This window comes from Elephas maximus, chromosome X, assembly GCF_024166365.1.
Source record: "Elephas maximus indicus isolate mEleMax1 chromosome X, mEleMax1 primary haplotype, whole genome shotgun sequence".
NCBI classification, from domain to species: Eukaryota; Metazoa; Chordata; class Mammalia; order Proboscidea; family Elephantidae; genus Elephas; species Elephas maximus.
The window spans coordinates 160113065-160132261 of record NC_064846.1 but is presented as its reverse complement, the minus strand read 5'-3'; the positions used below and the strand labels follow the sequence as shown (position 1 = coordinate 160132261).

Sequence of the window (19197 nt, the reverse complement as noted above, 5' to 3'; positions counted from 1 at the left end):
GCGTGGCCCGGCCGAAGAGCCGTCTCGGTTGGCCCGCGGCCGGGCGCGGCCCGTGACGTCGTCTCCGTCGCGTTGCGATTTCGGCGTTCTGTCCGCTGGGGCACCTGAAGGAGACTCTGGGACACCGAAGCCGTCCCCCTTGGTCCTCTTTTGCTGCTGCTGCTGCTGCTGCCGCTGCCTGCGCTCTATGAGGAAGATGCTCGCTGCTGTCTCCCGCGTGTTGTCGGGTGCCGCTCCGAAGCCGGTGAGGCGGCCCGGGCGCGGCGGGGTGGGGTGCGAGCGGGCCGGGCGGGAGCCGAGGTGGGGCTCGAAAGTCGAGGAGCCCGCGAAGAGCGGGCTGGGCCTCCGGCGCGCGGCGCGAGCCTTCCCGGGGCTGGGTGCCACGCGCGGAGGTGGGCGAGGGTAGCCGCCGACCTTTGTTTTGCCTCCGCGTGGTGCCTTCAGCTCCTGGCTCTGACAGATGCGGTCGTGGAACTTCCTTCCTTGCCGCTGAAGCTGCCGCCCGGCCTGCCGGCGCCCACTGCCGTGCCCGTGTGGAGTTAGCCGTGGCTTTGCCCAGTTGGGCTTCGCGGGGTGCCGGGCATGTAGGTGTGCTCGAGAAGTCTGCATTGGGTTACTAGAGGCAGAAAAGGTGGCCTTGGTTTTCCTGTCGGGTGCCTAAAATCGCCAGCTGACCTCCCTCCCTGCGTCCGCTCATTTTAATCGTCGAACTTCATTCCCCTGGACCGTACAGTGCTAAGTAGTTAGGAGCGTGGAGTCAAGAGACAGAGTGGTTCGGTCCAAACACCAGCCTCACCATTTATATACTAGCCCTGTATGTAACCTTGGGTAGGTTTTCAACGTACCTGTGCCCGGCTCTAAAATGGACGGAATAATTGTAGGGTTGTTGTGACGATTAAACGAGTTACGTGTATATAAACCTTTCTGAACAGTACCTGGCACACAGTGGGTGCCATGTCGTGTTAAATATTATCATTTATTTGTTTTTGTTCGAATTCAGCTTTTATGAGATGGTCTTGTAATCCAGCCGTTATTTATTTATAACACGTTTTTAAAAATATTCATATACATACACACGGGTATATATTCACTTGGTTTTGTTTTGTTTTTAACTTCCCATTCCCCTCTCCCCCCATTCCCTGGTAACCACTTACCTTCTTGTGTCTACGTAAATGTACCTATTGTAGATAATTCATGTGAGTGGGATCATACAGTTATTATTTATTGACTTCCCAGTTTGGTGTACATATGTTGAGTACCTGTGCGGCTCTGTGGAGGGTTTAGACAGGGTCAGGCTCCTGAAAAACAAGCTTCCTCCCCTTCCCTCTTCCTCACCATTGAGCTTTCTTGGCAGTTAATTCCAGAGCAGTCATGCAGAGCTCAGAGGGAACCACCCTCCCCTGCACATGCGTGCACACACACACATACACACACTCAAGAAGTGAGAATAGGAAGGATTTGGGGAAGGTGCAGGTTAGAGGTTAGCACTATTTATGGCCCCATCTTTTAGTAACTCTCCCAGGACTTTGATGCAACTCTGTCTAGTATGGGCAGAGATTGTCAAAGGGTAGGAAGTGCACCTATCTAGGAATCTTGGTTTCCCAGTACTGCTGTAACAAAAGATACCACAAGTGGGCGGCTTTAGAGAACAGAAATTAATTTTCTCGTAGTTCTGGAGGCTAAAGTCCAAATCAAGGTCTTGGCCACGTGGATTCCTTCTGAGGGCCTCTCTCCTAGCTTCTCGTGTCTGCCGGCAACCCTTGGTGGTCCTTATGTGGCATTTTGTCTTCCTCCTGTGTGTGTCTCTGTGTCTGTTCTGCACTTTTTATAAGACACCTCAGAGGTGATAAGGATCCACCCTGCTCTGCTATGACCTGGCTAACAACGAAAACCGCTATTCCCAGACAGGGTCACTTTCACAGGTATAGGGGTTAGGACTTCAACATAACTTTTAGAGGAACAAAATTCAATCTGTAACAGAATCCTGTTGACCAAAATAACTACAAACACAATTTGATTAATTAGTTATTAGCATTGAAATTGTAACTATCTACTTGAGGGAGTAGCACATTTCAGGACATAACATGAAAATACATGTATTTCTGCATATACGCATGATATGGCAAGTATTTACTGTGCTCTTAATATGTGCCAGGAAACCTTGGTGGCGTAGTGGTTAAGAGCTACAGCTGCTAACCAAGAGGTTGGCAGTTCGAATCCACCAGATGCTCCTTGGAAACCCTACGGGGGTAGTTCTACTCTGTCCTAGAGAGTCGACTATGAGTCGGAATCAACTCCACGGCAATTGGTTTGGTCTTTTGGGTAATAGGTTGGCTGTTCAAATCCACCAGGTGCTCCTTGGAAATCGTATGGGGCAGTTCTACTCCTTCCCATAGGGTCGCTATGAGTCCGAATTGACTGCAGTGGGTTTGGGTGTGTGTGGGTGTGTGGGTGTGTGTGTGTGTGTGTGTGTGTGTGTGTGTGTGTGTGTGTGTGTTTAATATGTGCTGGGCACTAGAATAGGTACTTCACATGCTGTATCTCTTTTAATCTGTACAACATTTGTTTTTATTTAAATGTAAGTAAATAGAAACATGTATTCAACATTGTATAAAAAATCTCAGGCATGTCTTTTGCTGTTGTCTCATCACAGTGATCTGAACTGTAGTTTGAAATGAAATGCAATCTTGTATAGTAACTGCAAAGACTCAAAAAAAGGGAATGTACCAGTACAGGCTATTTTTAGGGGTACTGCAAGCACCCCAGATGAACCCAGCCCAGTGTTTAGGATGCAGTAAAGCAGTTTCAGTGTTTACTTCATCTTAATGTCCTCATCACTAAGCATGCATTTTTCTTTTTTCTAATTGATAGTGGATTTTATGATTTCCTAAACTAACAGCAATTGCTGTAAAAAATTGCTGTAGATTCCTTTGATATATTTGGTTCTTACATTCTTGGTATTATGTTCAGATTTTTATGTTACGTTGAAGAGTTGACTTTGACATGTTTTTATTCTCCCCAACTACTGCTACCCTAGGTTGCTGTTGAAAGTATCTTCTCTATTTAGTTACTTTGAAATTTTGTTTTAGTTACCTTTTGGGTACCACTTGGCTTTCAATTCATTGTTTCTTTAAAATGGCTACAAAGTAGTACTTTCTTTTTAAGTACTGTATTGTGTCCAATTTAAAGGACTACATTAAAAAAAGAAAAACTTTTATAGAATTAATGATGATCTACAGGAAAAGGAAAATTTGTGTGAGTTTTGAAAATACTGTCACTTCTTTGTCCACGTGAACAGATAGAAGTCACTATTTAAAATCAGAGCCTCATTCCTTTAACTGCCCTAGTTGTGTTTGGTAACCTTCAAGCAATGTATTTGCATAAAATGCAATGGCACTTCATCTTCCGCTCAGTAACACTTTGGCCTCTTTCAAAAATCCTGTAAGGCAGTCCCCAGGTTACGAACAACATCGGTGCCTAAGAATTTGCAGGTAAGTCCAAACGCTGCATACACTTCTTAATTACCCTTACTTTAGGGCAAGAAAAGGAGCCCTGGTGGTGCAATGATTAAAGCGCATGGCTGCTAGCCAAAGTCGGTGGTTCCAACTCAGCAGCTGCTCCTCAGGGAGAAAAATGTGGCCATCTGCTTCCATGAAGATTTACAGCCTTGGAAACCCTGTGGGGGCAGTTCTACTCTGTCCTCCTATAGGGTGGCTGTGAGTCGGAATCGACTCAATGGTAGTGACCTTGATTTGGGGTTTTTAGTGCAAGAAGAGGCTGAGAGCCCTTTCAATGATTTAAAAGTGGCATATGCTGCAAGTGAAGGTGATTGTGATGAAGGATTTCTTGGGAGTAGGGTTGGTTCAGTCTTTGCAAAGTGAGGCCAAATTTACATAACAGTAAAGGGCAAAGTACAAGTTGTCCCGTGTCAGATGTTGGTAACCTGGGGACTTACTGCTTCCTGCGGCAGGATCCAAATAGAAATGAGTTTTGGGTTACAGTGATCTGTTGACTGGATAAAACAAGAGTGGAATATAACTTCATTCAGTCAAAAATTCTCATTGAAAGCAAAGACCATTACAGTGAAAAGGAATTCCCCTACATAACCATTTCTTTCTCTTTTACGTTGTTATTTTGATGGGGATGAGGGGCAGCGAGCGAAAGGGTGGTTCTGTACTTGGAGTAACTCAGCTTTTTGCTTTTTGGCTCTTTTGCATGTTTATTCTGTTGCCTGCATGCGTGGCATTAATCATACTAAGGCACAGGGAAAGGTTTTTCAGAATTATGTATTAAAATTATGTGTGTCCAAGAGCTGACGCCTTGTTTAATAGCTCCCCCTCCAACGAAACAGAGCAAAGTAATCAGTGTTTCCATTAACTGTTATAATTGGCGCGACGTCCCCAGAGTGCTCCTTGCACTTCTGCTCTTGGATCTAATGTGCTTATTGCTTGTTTATTAACTCCAGTCTTGCTAACAAGGCTGCTTAGAGTGTTTAAAGTGTGTGTTTTACAATCATCATAGACCCATACTTTTTATTTTTCACCCATAATTTTTTTTTTGTCCTTCACAAGCCTTGTTTTTTTTTTTTTTATTGAGGTAAAAATGCATATAACAAAACATTTGCCAGATGTTTTTACATGTACAGGTCAGTGATATTATGTTCATCATGTTGTGCAACAATCACCACTGTCCTTTTCCAAATTCTTCCGTCACCATTAACAGAAATTCAGTGCCTCCTAGGCAACGATTCCCCCGTCCCCCTCCATCCCACCCTTGGTAAAAAAAACCTAACCACTAATAAACTTTGCCTTTTTTTTCTAGGTACTCTGTATAAGTGGGATCATACAATATCTGTCCGTTTGTGACTGATAATGCTTCACTCAGCATAATGCTTTCAAGTCTTATCCATGCCATAGCATGTATTGGGACTTCATATCTCTTTATGGCTGAGTGACAGTCCATCGTATGGACACACCACATTTTGTTTATCCAGTCATCTGTTGATGGACGTTTAAGTTGTTTCCACCTTTTGGCTTTTGCTAAAAGTGCTGAAATGAACAATGGTGTACAGTTTCTGTTTGTGTTCCTGCTTTCAATTCTTTTGGGTATGTAGCTAGGATTGGGATTGCTGGATCATATGGTAGTTCTGTGTTCAACCTTTTGAGGAACTGCTGAACTGTTTTCCACAACCAAAGAAAAAAAAACCAATCCTGTTGCCATCAAGTCAATTCCGACTCATCTATAGGACAGAGTAGAACTGCCCCATAGGGTTTCCAAGGAGCGCCTGGTGGATTCGAATTGTCTGCCTTTGGGTTAGCAGCTGTAGCTCTTAACCACTATGCCACCAGGGTTTCCATGCTTTCCACAACGGCTGTACCATTTTACATTCCCAACAGCAATGGATGAGGGTTCTGGCTTCTCTGCAGTCTCACCAACACCTGTTGTTTGCCTTTTTAAAAAACATCATTAGAATAATGAAAGTGAGAGTTGATACCTAATTTTGGTTTTGATTTGCATCTTCCTTTTTTTTTTTATGGCTAATGACATTGAGCATCTTTTCAGGTGCTTGTTAACTATTTGAATATCTTCTTTGATGAGATATCTGTTCAAGTCCTTTGCCTATTTTTTGATTGGATTGTTTGTCTTGTTATAGAAGTTTTTATAGAATTTGGGTATTAGACCCTTACCAAACATATGGTTCCTGAAAATTTTCTGCCAATCTGTAGGTTGTCTTTTCACTTTTTTGATAAAGTCCTTCGATGAACAAAAGTATTTTCTATGAGGTCTCACTTATCTATTTTGTCTTTTAAAAAATAATTTGCTGTTGACATTGTACACAGCAAAACATACACCAATTCAACAATATTCAGTGACATGGATTGCATGCTTTTGTTGTCAGATCTGATAATCCATCATTAAAAACTAGGCTCAGCAGACATACTCCGTATTTTCTTCTAAGAATATTGTGGTTTTAGTTTTCACATTTAGATCCTTGATCCATTTTGAATTGATTTTTACATATAGTGTGAGGCATGGATCGTGTTTCATTTTTCTGCATATGGAAATCCAGTTTTCCCAACACCATTTATTGAAGAGACTCTTCCTTCCCCATGGAGTGAACTTAGCACCCTTGTCAAAAATTAGTTGACCACGGATGCATGGATTTATTTCTGGACTTGCAGTTTTATTCCATCCGTCTACAGTCTATATGTCTGTTATTATACCAATACCAGGCTGTTGTAACTACTGTAGCTTTATAGTATGCGTTTTAAAATCAGGAAGTGTGAGTCCTCCTACTTTATTATTCAAGATTGCTTTAGCTATTTGGGGTGCCTTGCCGTTTCGTATAAATTCGAGGATTTGCTTTTCCATTTCTGCAAAGAAGGCTGTTGGAATTTTGATGGGAATTGCATTGAATTTAGAGATTGCTTTGGGTAGTATTGACATCTTAACAGTATTAAGTCTTCCAGTCCATGAATATGGACTGTCCTTCCCATTTATCTGTTGTTGTTGTTAGCGGCTGTCAAGTCAGCTCCTGCCTCATGGCGACCTCCATGCACAAGGGAACGAAACGCTGCACGGTCCTATGCCATCCTCATGACCTGTTGTGGATCAAACCATAGTGATCCATAGGGTTTTCATGGGCTGATTTTTGGAAGTAGATTGCCAGGCCTTTCTCCTTTTGGTTAGCAGCTGTAGCTCTTAACCACTATGCCACCAGGGTTTCCATGCTTTCCAGAACGGTTGTACCATTTTACATTCCCTCTTAGTCTGAAAGCTCTGCTGAAACCTGCTCAGCGTCATAGCAACCCAGGAGCTGTGTTTGAGTTGTGTTAGCTGGGAATCAAACCATGGTCTCCTGCACGGAAGGAAGAATTCTACCACTGAACCACCAAGGCCCCTCCATTTATTTAGGTCTTCTTTAATTTCTTTTAGTAATGTTTTATAATTGTCATTGTATAAGTCTTTCACCTCCCTGGTTAAATGTATTCCTGGGTGTTTTATTCTTTTAGATGCTGTTGGAAATGGAATTGTTTCCTTAATTCTTTTCAGAATGCTCACTGCTGATGTATACAAACCCAACTGATTTTTGTGGCCTGACCTTGCACCCTGCCACTCTGCTGAATTCATTTATTAGCTGTAGTAGCTTTTGGTTGGGGTTTCCTTGTATAGGATCATGTCATAATGCAAAAAGGGATGATAGTTTTACTTCTTCCTTCTCAATTAGGATACCTTTTATTTTTCTTGTTTAGTTTCTCTGGCTAGGACTTCCTGTCCAATGTTGAATAGCAGTGGTGAGAGCAGGCATACTTGTCTTACTCCTGATCTTATGGGGGCGGGGGGAAGCTCTGGTCTTTCTCCATTGAGTATGATTTAGCTGTGGGTTTTTCGTAAATGCCCTTTATCTCATTGAGGAATTTTCCGCCTATTCCTATTCATGAAAGGGTGTTGGGTTTTGTCGAATATCTTCTCTGTGACAATTGAGGTGATCATGTGATTCTTTTCTTCTGTTAATCTGGTGGTTTACACATTGATTATTTTCTAATGTTTTCTATTGTTTCTAACCACCCTTGCATTTCCTGGGTTACATCCTACTTGATCATGGTGTATAGTCCTTTTAATATCCTTTTGGATTTGGTTTGCTAGTATTTTGTGGAGGATTTTTGCGTTTATATTCATAAGGATATTGGTCTGTAGTTTTCTCCTGGTGTCTTTGACTACGGTATCAGGGTAATGCTAGTCTCACAGAATGAGTTAAGTGTTCCTTTGTCTTCTATTTTTTGGAGAAGTTTAAGAAGGATTAGTCACCGCTATAAATGTTTGGGAGCTTTCCTCAGTGACATCATCTGGTCCAGGACTTTTTTTTTTTTTTTTTGGTTGGGAGGTTTTTGATTACTGATTCAATCTCTTTACTTTTATGGGTTTCTTGATTTTCTTTTTCATCATCGTAGGAAGTTTGTGTTTCTAGGTATTTGTCCATTTTCTCTAAGCTGTCTAATTTGTTGACATACAGTATGTTCTTGTGTTCCTTTTTCTTTCCGCAGGGTCGGCTGTAATATCCCCACTTTCATTTCTAATTTTATGTATTTGCATCTTCTCTGTCAGTCTAGCTAAAGGTTTGTCATACAGAAAAAGCAGAGAGCCCAATATAAGTTCAGTGTAAGTTACTTTGAGGTCTTGTGATTTCATCTTTGAATGTGGTTGATATTTTTTTTAAAGTTCTGTTTCATGGAAGAAGATGGAATTGCATTTGAAATTTTTATGCTTGGTCTCATTGTTTGTATTTCTGTTATGACCCCTTCTTGTGTAACTCATTTTTGTGAGATCTTTATTACCAGTATTCTTTCTCTTTTTAATTAGTAGGTAAGATTTTTAACTTACACTGGTAGAGTCTAGAATTTCAGAAGTATTTTTCTCTTTCACTTGAATGGTTCCCATGTATTAGGAGCTTAAAGTTTTTGTTTTTCACAATTTGAATGGGTTATCCATGGCCTTTGTCAAAGAGGAATCTCATTTAACAGAGAATCTTTCTATGACTCTCCTGAGAAAATGAATGGTAAAGTTATGTTTTCAACAATCTCATGGTTAAAAAGTATGACACATTCACGTACTAATAATGACCTTTAGCTTCTTTAATTTAACTTGATTCCTTTCACCATTATGTCAGCGGTTCTACTGATTTTTGAGATTCATTAAAAGTAATGGTACAAGGGGAGAAAGTAAGTAGTTTCCTGGCAGTCATAATCTTTGACCTTACCTTCTCGTTCTCTATTATCTAGTACTGCCTATCATTCTTCGTTGTTTTTACCTTACCTGTTACCTGTTGCTGTCTAGTCACTTCTGACTCATAGCAACCCCAGAGGACAGAGTAGAACTGCCCCATAGGGTTTCCAAGGAGTGGCTGGTGGATTCGAACTGCCGACCTTTTTGGTTAGCAGCCGAACTCTAGCCACTGTGCCACCAGGATAGGGAAAAAGGATTCACCTTTTCTCTGTTACTGTTGCCTGGCTGGTTTGGTCTCTAGTTTTAAACTGTTCTAAGAAATGCAGTGTCTGTAACTGTAGCTGGAAATTTATTGTGCAATACAGTAAATATTTCTGGCTCCACAAAATAATTTACTTGCCAAAAATAATACGCCCATTCCATGATTGCCAAATGTAACTTTTCCTGTCCTACCTCACCCCTCTCAGCCTTACTTCTTCCCAAATTTCTGAATTTCCTCTACTTATTCTTAGATGCATGTGTGAGCTCTCTACCTCTAACTTAACTGAAGCAATTTATTTCTAGTAGTTAAACTTTTTCCTCCTGAAGTCTTACTGTCATTACATGTTGGCTTTATTAGACAATGGCATATTGATAGATGAAGAGGTAGTTAGATATTAGCTTTCTGCCTATTGCTTGGTACATTTAGAGGTAATACTTAGAAGGTAAATCTGTTTTTTTGTGTGTGTGTCTTTAACTGTACTTTAGATGAAGGTTTACAGAACAAACTAGCTTCTCATTAAACAGTTAGTACACATATTGTTCTATGACATTGGTTAAGAACCCCACGACATGCCAACACTCTCCCTTCTCTTTCTTGGGTTCCCTATTACCAGCTTTCCTCTTCCCTCCTGCCTTCTTGTCCTTGCCCCTGGGCTGGTGTGCCCCTTTAGTCTTGTTTTGTTTTATGGGCCTAATCTCTGGCTGAGGTGTGAACCTCAGGAGTGACTTCATTACTGAGCTATAAGGGTGTCCAGGGGTCATACTCTTGGGCTTTCTCCAGTCTCTGTCAGGCCAGCAAGTCTGTGTTTGCTTGTTTTTGGTGTAAGAATTTTGTTCTACATTTTCTCCAGCTCTGTCTAGGACCCTCTGAATTGTGATCCCTGTCAGAGCAGTTGGTGGTGGTACCCAGGCACCAACCATCTCTAGTTGTGCTAGACTCAGTCTGGTGGAGGCTGTGGTAGTTGTGGTCCATTAGTCTTTTGGACTAATTTTTCCCTTGTGTCTCTAGTTTGCTTCATTCTCCCTTTGCTCCAGATGGGTTGAGACCAGTGGAGTATCTTAGATGGCTCCTCACAAGCTTTTAAAACCCCAGACGCTACTCACCAAAGTAGAATGTAGAACATTTTCTTTATAAACTATGTTATTAACAAGTAAATCTTAACCCTTCTCAACAAAATCAAGTCTAGTCTTAGGAGTTGGATAGTGAGGTGATACACTGTATGAAAGTACTTTTTATGGGATCTGATGAATATGCTTCAAGTCTCCGTGAAAAGAAATGGTGCTGGTTTACATTTCAGTGTGTGAAAACGTTTCCAAAGATGACATAATCCAGAATGTGGCTAAAACAGCACAATATACTAATTGGTTGCATTTTTTGTATCTAACCTGGACCATAGCCATCCCATAGAATACTTTTGCTCTGAACAGGTGTGTTCAGTTGTAACTGTGATGGCCACCATCAAGAAGGGAACACATTGCTTTGGAGAACATGCCTCCCTTCTGGGGCTTCAGAAGGATCCTTCCCTAGATTTAGGCTGTGCAAAGTAAAAATCTAGTCTCTTCCATTCAGCCGTTCATTTCCTCATGTTCTCAGCTATAATTCCTTTGACACCAAACTTTCCCTTTCTGCTGTTTGCCTTCAGATGGAGGGACAGTGGCATTTCATTGGCCACAGCATGGATTATTTTGGAAAACAAGATGCAGCATAATGAACAGAATGGAAGCTGAGCCCATGAATATGTTGGGGCTTATTAAAGTCAAAGTCAGGGCTTACTAAAGTTCCATGACTGCATCTTGATAACTGATTAATAGTAATGACTTTCAAAAATAAATGCCTGACGATTAGAATGTACTAATTTATGTATTTTGTTTCTCCAAGGCTAGTAGAGTGCTGGTTGCATCCCGTAACTTTGCAAATGATGCTACATTTGAAATTAAGGTAAGAGGTGTTTTACTTGGTGTTAGTAACTTTTTACATAGGTACACTTTGATACTGCAGTTTCATCTTTGGAATAGAACATTTTGATATTCATACTTTTTCACCATTTTCTTCGTAACATCCCAGAATCACAGGTTCACAGGGAAGTTTAGCAAAAATTAGAATGGATTATTCTTTCTTAGTGGCTTGCTGGTGTTCCCTAGTGGAGAGCTAAAGAAAATAAACGACTTAACCCCACAAAAATTTGAGCAAGAAAATTCGTAGACTGTTTCTTTGAAAGTATATCTTTCAACCTGTAACTTGGTTCATCTCTAGTTTTCAGTGAAAGTCTTCTTTGAGGGGAAAGATTTCCTTCCCCAAAATACCCCATGGCCTTGCACAGTCAAGTTCCTAGATGTAAGGAATCAGAACATGGAACAGTTCTGATGTGCTTCTTTGCTGTTTTTGAGTTACCACATTATTTGAGATTGAGCCAGATAGATTTTAGAGTGAGCTCGCAGTGTTTACAGTGTAATAAATGGAAGATAAATGCCTTATTTCAGAAATGTGATCTCCATCGGTTGGAAGAAGGCCCCCCTGTCACAACCGTGCTCACCAGGGAGGATGGGCTCAGATACTACAGGATGATGCAGACTGTCCGCCGAATGGAATTAAAGGCAGATCAGCTGTATAAACAGAAAATAATCCGGGGCTTCTGCCACTTGTGTGATGGTCAGGTGAGTGGGAGCTTTCATTTCAAGACAGAAGTCTGAGTTTTTCTGTGAAATTTTCCCAGTATTTCAAGGTTAACAGCTGCTGGGAAGATCAAATCCCATTTCTCTGACACCTAATTATGTGAAAATCAAAATCAATTTATTATCAATTCTGTTATGTTCCCAACTATTCTGACACCACCAGCCCATGCAGCACTTTTTCCCTTGACCGTAACCACCCAGAGCTAAAAGAGACCTCACAGGTTAAAGGGCATAGTCGTCCAGTCTGCCAAGTCTGCCCAAGCTTGGAGCTGCCATGACACCATCAGCACCCCACCCCCCTTGCTGGCTCCCACTACTCCCTCCAGTAGAATGACTCCCTTCACTAGAATGGCTGACAGAACTCACGGAAAGTGCTTTACTAACAATTAAGAGTTTTATTGTAGCAAAAAAGGAAGAGACACATAGGGTGAGGCTCTGGGAGGGTTCCCAGCACAGAGCTTCCATGTCCAGAAAGTGACGCACTCCCCTCCCGCATGCATCAATGTCTTTTACCTACCAGGAAGCCCGTGAAACCTCAGTGTCTAGAGCATTTATTGGGGTCTCATTGAGTAATTCAAGCCCTTGTCCCCTGAGGTTGGTGGCTATCACAAGGTTGGGTCTTTGTGGCATAGTCAGCCCCCACCCAGCAGGAGTCATAAATCCTCAGGTGTGGTCTGGAGGCCTCATCAAAGAGGCTTTAATCACTGGGGGAAGTCCAGGGTTTTAGATGTTACTTCTTAGGAATCAAGGGCAAAGAGCAAATTTTCTTCTGGTAAAGTTAACCTCTTTACCCTACACATCTGATTGAGGGTTTTTTTTTTTTTTTAAATCACCGTGCAGGCTAAAGAAAACAACACATCTGTTTGTTGCCCGTGTATGGCTTCTGGTTTGGGCCTTATCTTCCACTGTGTTTTTCACAAAAACCAATTCCTGTGGTTACTGATGAAGTGTTCAGCTAGTCGAAATGTTTCACGACAATCTAGGAGAGCTTTTTATCGAGAAATGTGTGATGTATTGACTTGCTGTTTCTTCTTCCTTTAATGTAGGAAGCATGCTGTGTGGGGCTGGAGGCCGGTATAAATCCCACCGATCATCTCATTACAGCCTATCGGGCTCATGGCTTTACCTTTACTCGTGGTCTTTCTGTCCGAGAAATCCTCGCAGAGCTAACAGGTTTGCTAGTGATTTCCAAAAATGTGAAATAAATGAACTAGGTTTTCAAGTATCTCCTGTAAAGATGCTGTTATGAGTTTAAAAAAAAAAAAAAAAACTCTCTTTTGTTGACCACTTTTGAGGTCATCTGGCCCCTCAGGTAAATGTTTAAAAAGGTTAGCTATATAAAACCAGAATAGTGTTTCTTTCATCACTCAAGCATGCCAACAGAAGTCTAGCTGTCATAGAAAGTAAAAAGGGTAGACGCACTCCATGGTATGTAATTTAAATTCCAGGAATCTTAATATTCCCTTTTTCCTTGTCCTCCTTGACTCTCGAAGTATATATAGTATACCAGTACAGCAGGAATTGGATATTTGTTAAAAAAAAAAAAAAAAAGTCCAGGATACCAAGCTAACACTTGAAGGAAACGGCTGAGAAGGTTGGGTCTGAAACGTCAAGGACACGGTAGTAGTCTGACCATTATAAAAAAGGACAGGGATACAAGGAAGACCATGTTTACACAGAGAGAGGGACAGATGCTCAGATAATTGAATAGACCTAGGAGTTCCAATGGTTGTGCTTTCTCAGTGAGTGAATACTTGGGGTGTGGATTTGTTTCGTGTATTTGTTTTTTGATGCATGTGTGTGTTTTCTGCCGCTTCTAGGACGAAGAGGAGGTTGTGCTAAAGGAAAAGGAGGCTCAATGCATATGTATGCCAAGAACTTCTATGGGGGCAATGGCATTGTCGGGGCTCAGGTAGTCTATTTATGGCCCTGACAAGGATGTGCAAGAAGTGTCCTGCCTTCCCAGATTGGCTTGCGTCTCCCCAAAATTTCACCGCCCCCCAACAACTTTTTAAGTACATAAATGGCTTTGTTGCCTCAATGTAGTCCTGCCTCACTGCTTTTAGACAATGCTAGCATTGGGGCTAAGCTAGAAGAGGCAGGCTATCTCGGGCTGATTTATAATCCAAAGCCAACTTCTGTGTAGTGTCCTCCTTGGTCCCATCAATTAGTGGACAATCGAGTTTTAAGAAAAAACCTAGGTTTTATCGGTTTTATCTTGGGGTTGTTTGGGATTAGTAGTTGAATTTTGGACGGCAGAAACAGTTGAATACAGTATTTTATTCATGTCACTTTTTGGGTTTCTTTAAAATACTGGGGGTGGGGTAAGCAAGGTCTAAAGAGAGTTTGCAGCAGCTGTATAATTTTCCAAATTCTGGCCAGGAGTTAAGACGCAGAGCATTTAATTTCCCTCCTCATGGATTTCTGTGGTTCCTTTCTGGGTTGTCCTTGATGTCAGGTGCCCCTGGGAGCTGGCATTGCTCTGGCCTGCAAATACAACGGAAAAGATGAGGTCTGCTTGACTCTCTATGGTGATGGCGCGGCTAATCAGGTACATGTGTAGCTCTTAATTTTCTGTAACCAATTACAGTTTTATTTCCAAATTGTTGACTATTCATAGTTGAGTTTGTAAAGTAGTAGCATATTGCTTATTAGCTGAGACAGAAATTACATGTTATCAGCATGTTTTCACAAGTGCTTCACAGAGCCGTATTGCTGTGCAGGAACTTCCTTAATGGCCTACATCCGTGCTCCCCAAACTACCTGTAGGTAAAGGAACCCTCCCCCTTTCAGCTTCTAACACATCACAAGCCAGTACAGACTCCTCCTTTTGGACACCATGGCAATGTCACATCACTCTTGTAGTTTCTAAAGTTTCTAAACCCTGGCTTGTACTTCCTGCACTTATTCTTGTCCTGGCCCCAGTAGTCAGCAGTCCATGGGGCCAGCCCCCATCCATGGACTGCACTACTGTTCTAGATGTAGAAGCTAAGACACTGGTTGCCACTGGGTATCCAGTGGGTCTGATAGAATTAAGAAAACATAAAACTAGATAAGCCAACATTTTTCATGTTTATCTTTTTTCCATTGTATTCTGTACTCACATGGTCCCATAGAAACAAGTGGTATAAAGTTGGTTTGTCACTTCCCTTAGTTGAAAAGAATATGATACTCGCTGCTTCTCCCCACTTCCCCCAACACAAACACTCCTTTTTCTCAACTACCAAAAGCTTTGTTTTAGAAGACCTTTCATCCTTTATGAAAAAGCTTTCGCTGCTACACAGCACAGCAACGGGTAAGGATAATGAAGTCTAGAGAAAAACAACAAAATGAAAGCACTTGAACTTTTTTATGAATACTTCCAGGGTCAGATATTTGAAGCTTACAACATGGCAGCTTTGTGGAAATTACCTTGTATTTTCATCTGCGAGAATAACCGCTATGGAATGGGAACATCTGTCGAGAGAGCAGCAGCCAGCACAGACTACTACAAGAGAGGCGATTTTATTCCTGGGCTGAGGGTAAGGGCACCCACTGTAGAGCCAAGGCCACCCCCACTCAGCTAGATGCCTTTGTGCATACTCTTGACAAATACAGGAAAATGTAAGGGTTTCATTTTCTTCAGCGTGACCAGGTCATGTAGAATGAGCATGGTTTGGGTCCGTTTGATTTACGTTCTGTTCATTACCCGTTTATGAACAGGTAGATGGAATGGATGTCCTGTGTGTCCGGGAGGCTACAAGGTTTGCAGCTGCCTATTGCAGATCTGGAAAGGTAAGACTTTTCTAAGGACCTTCTCTTAGGCCACAGAGCTAAAGATCCCTAATGACATTTGTCTGTCTTAAAAGAATGCTTCCCACATGCTTCTTCCATTAGAGCCACGAAGAGGGTAGCTGCTAACTGAGGTACGTAACATAGAAGCAGTTGTCCCCCATTTATAGTGCTTTCTGAGCATTTTGCTTTCATGGTGCATTATTTTTGGTTCGGTTAATCATAGGCCCTTGAGTGAACAGATTGGGCATCCCCCACGATGCCCTGCACAGAACTTTGCTTAGAGAATAGGCATTCGATACAAGTTTTATATAAATTAACTATTATGGTTTATTAAATATTGCTATTTCAGTCCTAAAAATCTTTACCTTTATCAATGTATGGCAGAACAGTAAGCTTGGCCTAAGTGTTTTAAGTACATTCAGAGCCAGTATAAAGATGTTCTCCCTAAATCAGTTCCACAGCTCAGAAACCACACCCCTGAGGTTTAGCTTTCAGTGACATGGCTTGTGTGTGTGTTTGGGCTGGGAGTCAGTAATGCAAATAAGATTTAGCTAGCAGTGATGCAATGCCAGCAAGGGAGAGAGTGAAGCAGGGAGAGAAATGTAGAGGAAATGAGAATAATAGAGCACTACTAAGAACACAGGTTGGTTACAATTAGTTAGACAGTACTACACCAGAACGCCAAGACTGAGAATCCAGACCTTGGGTGTTAATCACCATCTCTCCCAATTCCTGAACAGAAGAATATGTGGGGTCCAACCCTAGATGGAAAAGTAAGTCTGACCAAAGCCTTGTCCTGGAATTTGGGAGGAGGGTCTGGAAACTCAACCAACCCAGTGTGCTTCCAAATGGAAAGAATAGGGGACAGTATGTTAAGGTAGGTAGGTATGACTATTTTGCAGATGGGTAAAGTGAGGCACAGAGAGGCATTAAGGATTGGAATCCAAACAGTTGGATCTCCAGAGCCCCCTTTTTATTACACCAAACGACCCAGGGAGCCGAGATCCATCCCTTCTCCTTGGTAGTGTTCAAAGTCATCCTCTGGAAATGGGCTCATGTATCATGAGCAGCAAGGCACTGGTGAAGCAGAGCCAGGGAGGTTTGTTGTTAGAAAGCAATTGGTGGCCAGCCCCTAAGAAACACATTAAGCAGGAGATGGAAATTTACCTACCCAGCCCGTCTTTGGTTCTCTTTTGTCAGAGTTTATATTGTTTTGTCTAGCTTTTTGAATTGCAGAATGTTTATCGACCAGATAGTCCACTGGCCCTGAAGATAAGCCATCACCTCTCCCTCTGCAGTAGCTGCTTTGTATAATAGGTTTTCGTTTTAATAAACTAAAACTTGTGTTTATTTTCTTTAATATCAGTGGGCTCTATAATAATCTGTTAAATGCCTTTTTGGCTCAAAACAAGCTGTGTGGCAGGTTGCCTTATTGAAGTTTCTATTAAAATTGAGGATAAAACATGCAATAAATGAATGTTAGAAATGAGTAACTTAAGAGTCAATGAATAAAGAAGCTTATTTAATGTAGAGCTAGTTTTTTTTTTTTTTTTTTTAGTGAGAATATTATTTGATCCAGAAAGGGTCTGCATTTGAGGCTATGGGTTGTTGGTGTGTTGAGCCCTCATTTCTCATTGTTTCTGTTACAGGGGCCCATACTGATGGAGCTGCAGACTTACCGTTACCACGGACACAGTATGAGTGATCCTGGAGTCAGGTAATGGGAAACCTGAGTGTGATTTGGAATTTCAAAATGTTCTTTTGACTGGAAAGAGCCAGGCTCTTTATCATATTGGCCTTATATCAACCAAAAAGGGTAGGTTACACTAGGAAGATAAGAGTTTTTACTTTGTCATTAATTGAAAGAAAAGTAGATTTAGTAAAACTAAATCTTAACAAGCTTTTGTTTTTGTTTGTAGAATGGAATTCTAAGAGTAAATTTTGTAGGAAGAAATTGTGTGGTTCCATAGCTAGAATCAAGAATTGGACTTTGGCATCCAAGTTTCTTTGTTTCTTTTTTTGCTGGGGTCTTCAGAAAGGAGAAACCAAAAAACAAAACAAAAAACCTGGCCTTCGGTTGTCTCAACGGCTGAACAAAAAACCTGGCCTTCGGTTGTCTCAACGGCTGTGATTTCCACACTACCCCAACCCATGTAAAATATAGGAGCCCAAAAGTTATGTTTGCCACATAACATTTATAACATTTAAAGAGGGCTCCACCACTTCCTTCCTACCCTTACATCTAGATCAAAAAAAAAAAAAAAAAAAAAAACCAATGTGGTCCAGTTGTCCAAATGCTCAGTTTCCTGTATGAGCAACTCTTACAGAATGCTATTTTGAGCACCAAAACTATCAAGTTGGATTAAATATGTTGCTAACATCTTTTGAAAGTATAATGCCCACAGTGACATACGCGCAGACCTTTATTTCAGAAGCAATATCATGATGTTTCCCTCCATACAGTTACCGTACACGAGAAGAAATTCAGGAAGTGAGAAGTAAGAGTGATCCTATTATGCTTCTCAAGGATAGAATGGTGAACAGCAACCTTGCCAGTGTTGAAGAGTTAAAGGTACAGACACTTTTGGTGGTTTAAAAGTTAGGTTTTGAAGGCTGGGTGGCCAGAGTTTGTCTAAGCCCAGAAAGTGCATAACAAATTTATACATTTAAACATTTCCTTAGATTTTTTTTTTCTCAGAGTTATTGTATTACTCTTTATTAAGAAGATTGTGGTGAGCGGTAAAGTCAGTGACATGACTTAATCATTGCAAAGCCTTTATATTTCCTTAAAATGTACCTTGCATTTTTAATACGTAAGTGTTATAAGCAATGATGGCTGCTTCTATTACTACTGGTTTAAGAGCTGGCAGTTCGAACCCACCAGCTGCTTCCTGGAAACTGTAAGTTGGAATTGGGAATTGAGGGCAACAGGTTTTCTCTTCCTAGTAGAAGAGCAGTAACAGGTTCAGAGTATAACTGTAGTTGGTACCCAAGCTGCTGTTTATTCTAAAACCTCTTGAACTATAATCTGATTTTTAGGAAATTGATGTTGAAGTGAGGAAGGAAATTGAGGATGCGGCTCAGTTTGCTACAGCTGATCCTGAACCACCTTTGGAAGAATTAGGTCATCACATCTACTCCAGTGAACCACCTTTTGAAGTTCGTGGTGCAAATCAGTGGATCAAGTTTAAGTCAGTCAGTTAAAGGGAGACCACATGTGAATTTCTTACTAGACCTTCAATGGGATAGTTCTCATTACATTAAGCCACTGTTTGTGTTTTAAGGAGGAATAAAATCCACAAAATAACTCTTATAAAATTTGCATTAAGGCTAAATAGTATGTAGATTAAAGGGATATTTGCATGCAATTTGTACATCTTAACATTGAAACATGTTAAGAAGTACTTAACTGTTTCGTGTAAAGATTTTAGATTTATAACAGGTCTAAAATAAAATAGGACATAGGAACCTTGATGGTGCAGTGGTTAAGCACTCGGCTGCTAACTAAAAGGTTGGGGATTTGAACCAACCAGCCATTCCACATGGGGAAGATGTGGCAGCCTGCTTCTGTAAAAATTACAGCCTTGGAAACCCTATGGGGCAGTTCTGCTCTGTTCTTTAGAGTCGCTATGAGTCAGAATTGACTCGACGGCAACGGGTTTGGTTTTTTTTTTTTTTTTTTTTTGGTTAAAACAGGAATTACAATTTAGCGCTTCCCCAATTTATCTCCTAATGCAGTTCTAATTTGACTTAGCTGTATGCTAT

The 19197-nt window shown here is 41.2% G+C and overlaps 1 protein-coding gene across 1 annotated transcript; it reads left to right on the top strand.

Moving 5' to 3' along the window:
• Positions 1–38: 38 nt before the first annotated feature.
• On the top strand, positions 39–19117 carry PDHA1 (pyruvate dehydrogenase E1 subunit alpha 1). Its single transcript, XM_049873441.1, has 11 exons — positions 39–244; positions 10865–10924; positions 11467–11640; positions 12705–12831; positions 13479–13570; positions 14117–14209; positions 15024–15179; positions 15361–15432; positions 17082–17149; positions 17896–18004; positions 18472–19117. The coding sequence occupies exons 1-11, from the start codon at positions 188–190 to the stop codon at positions 18634–18636; spliced, it is 1173 nt and encodes a 390-aa protein (XP_049729398.1). The 5' UTR covers positions 39–187; the 3' UTR covers positions 18637–19117.
• Positions 19118–19197: the final 80 nt, after the last annotated feature.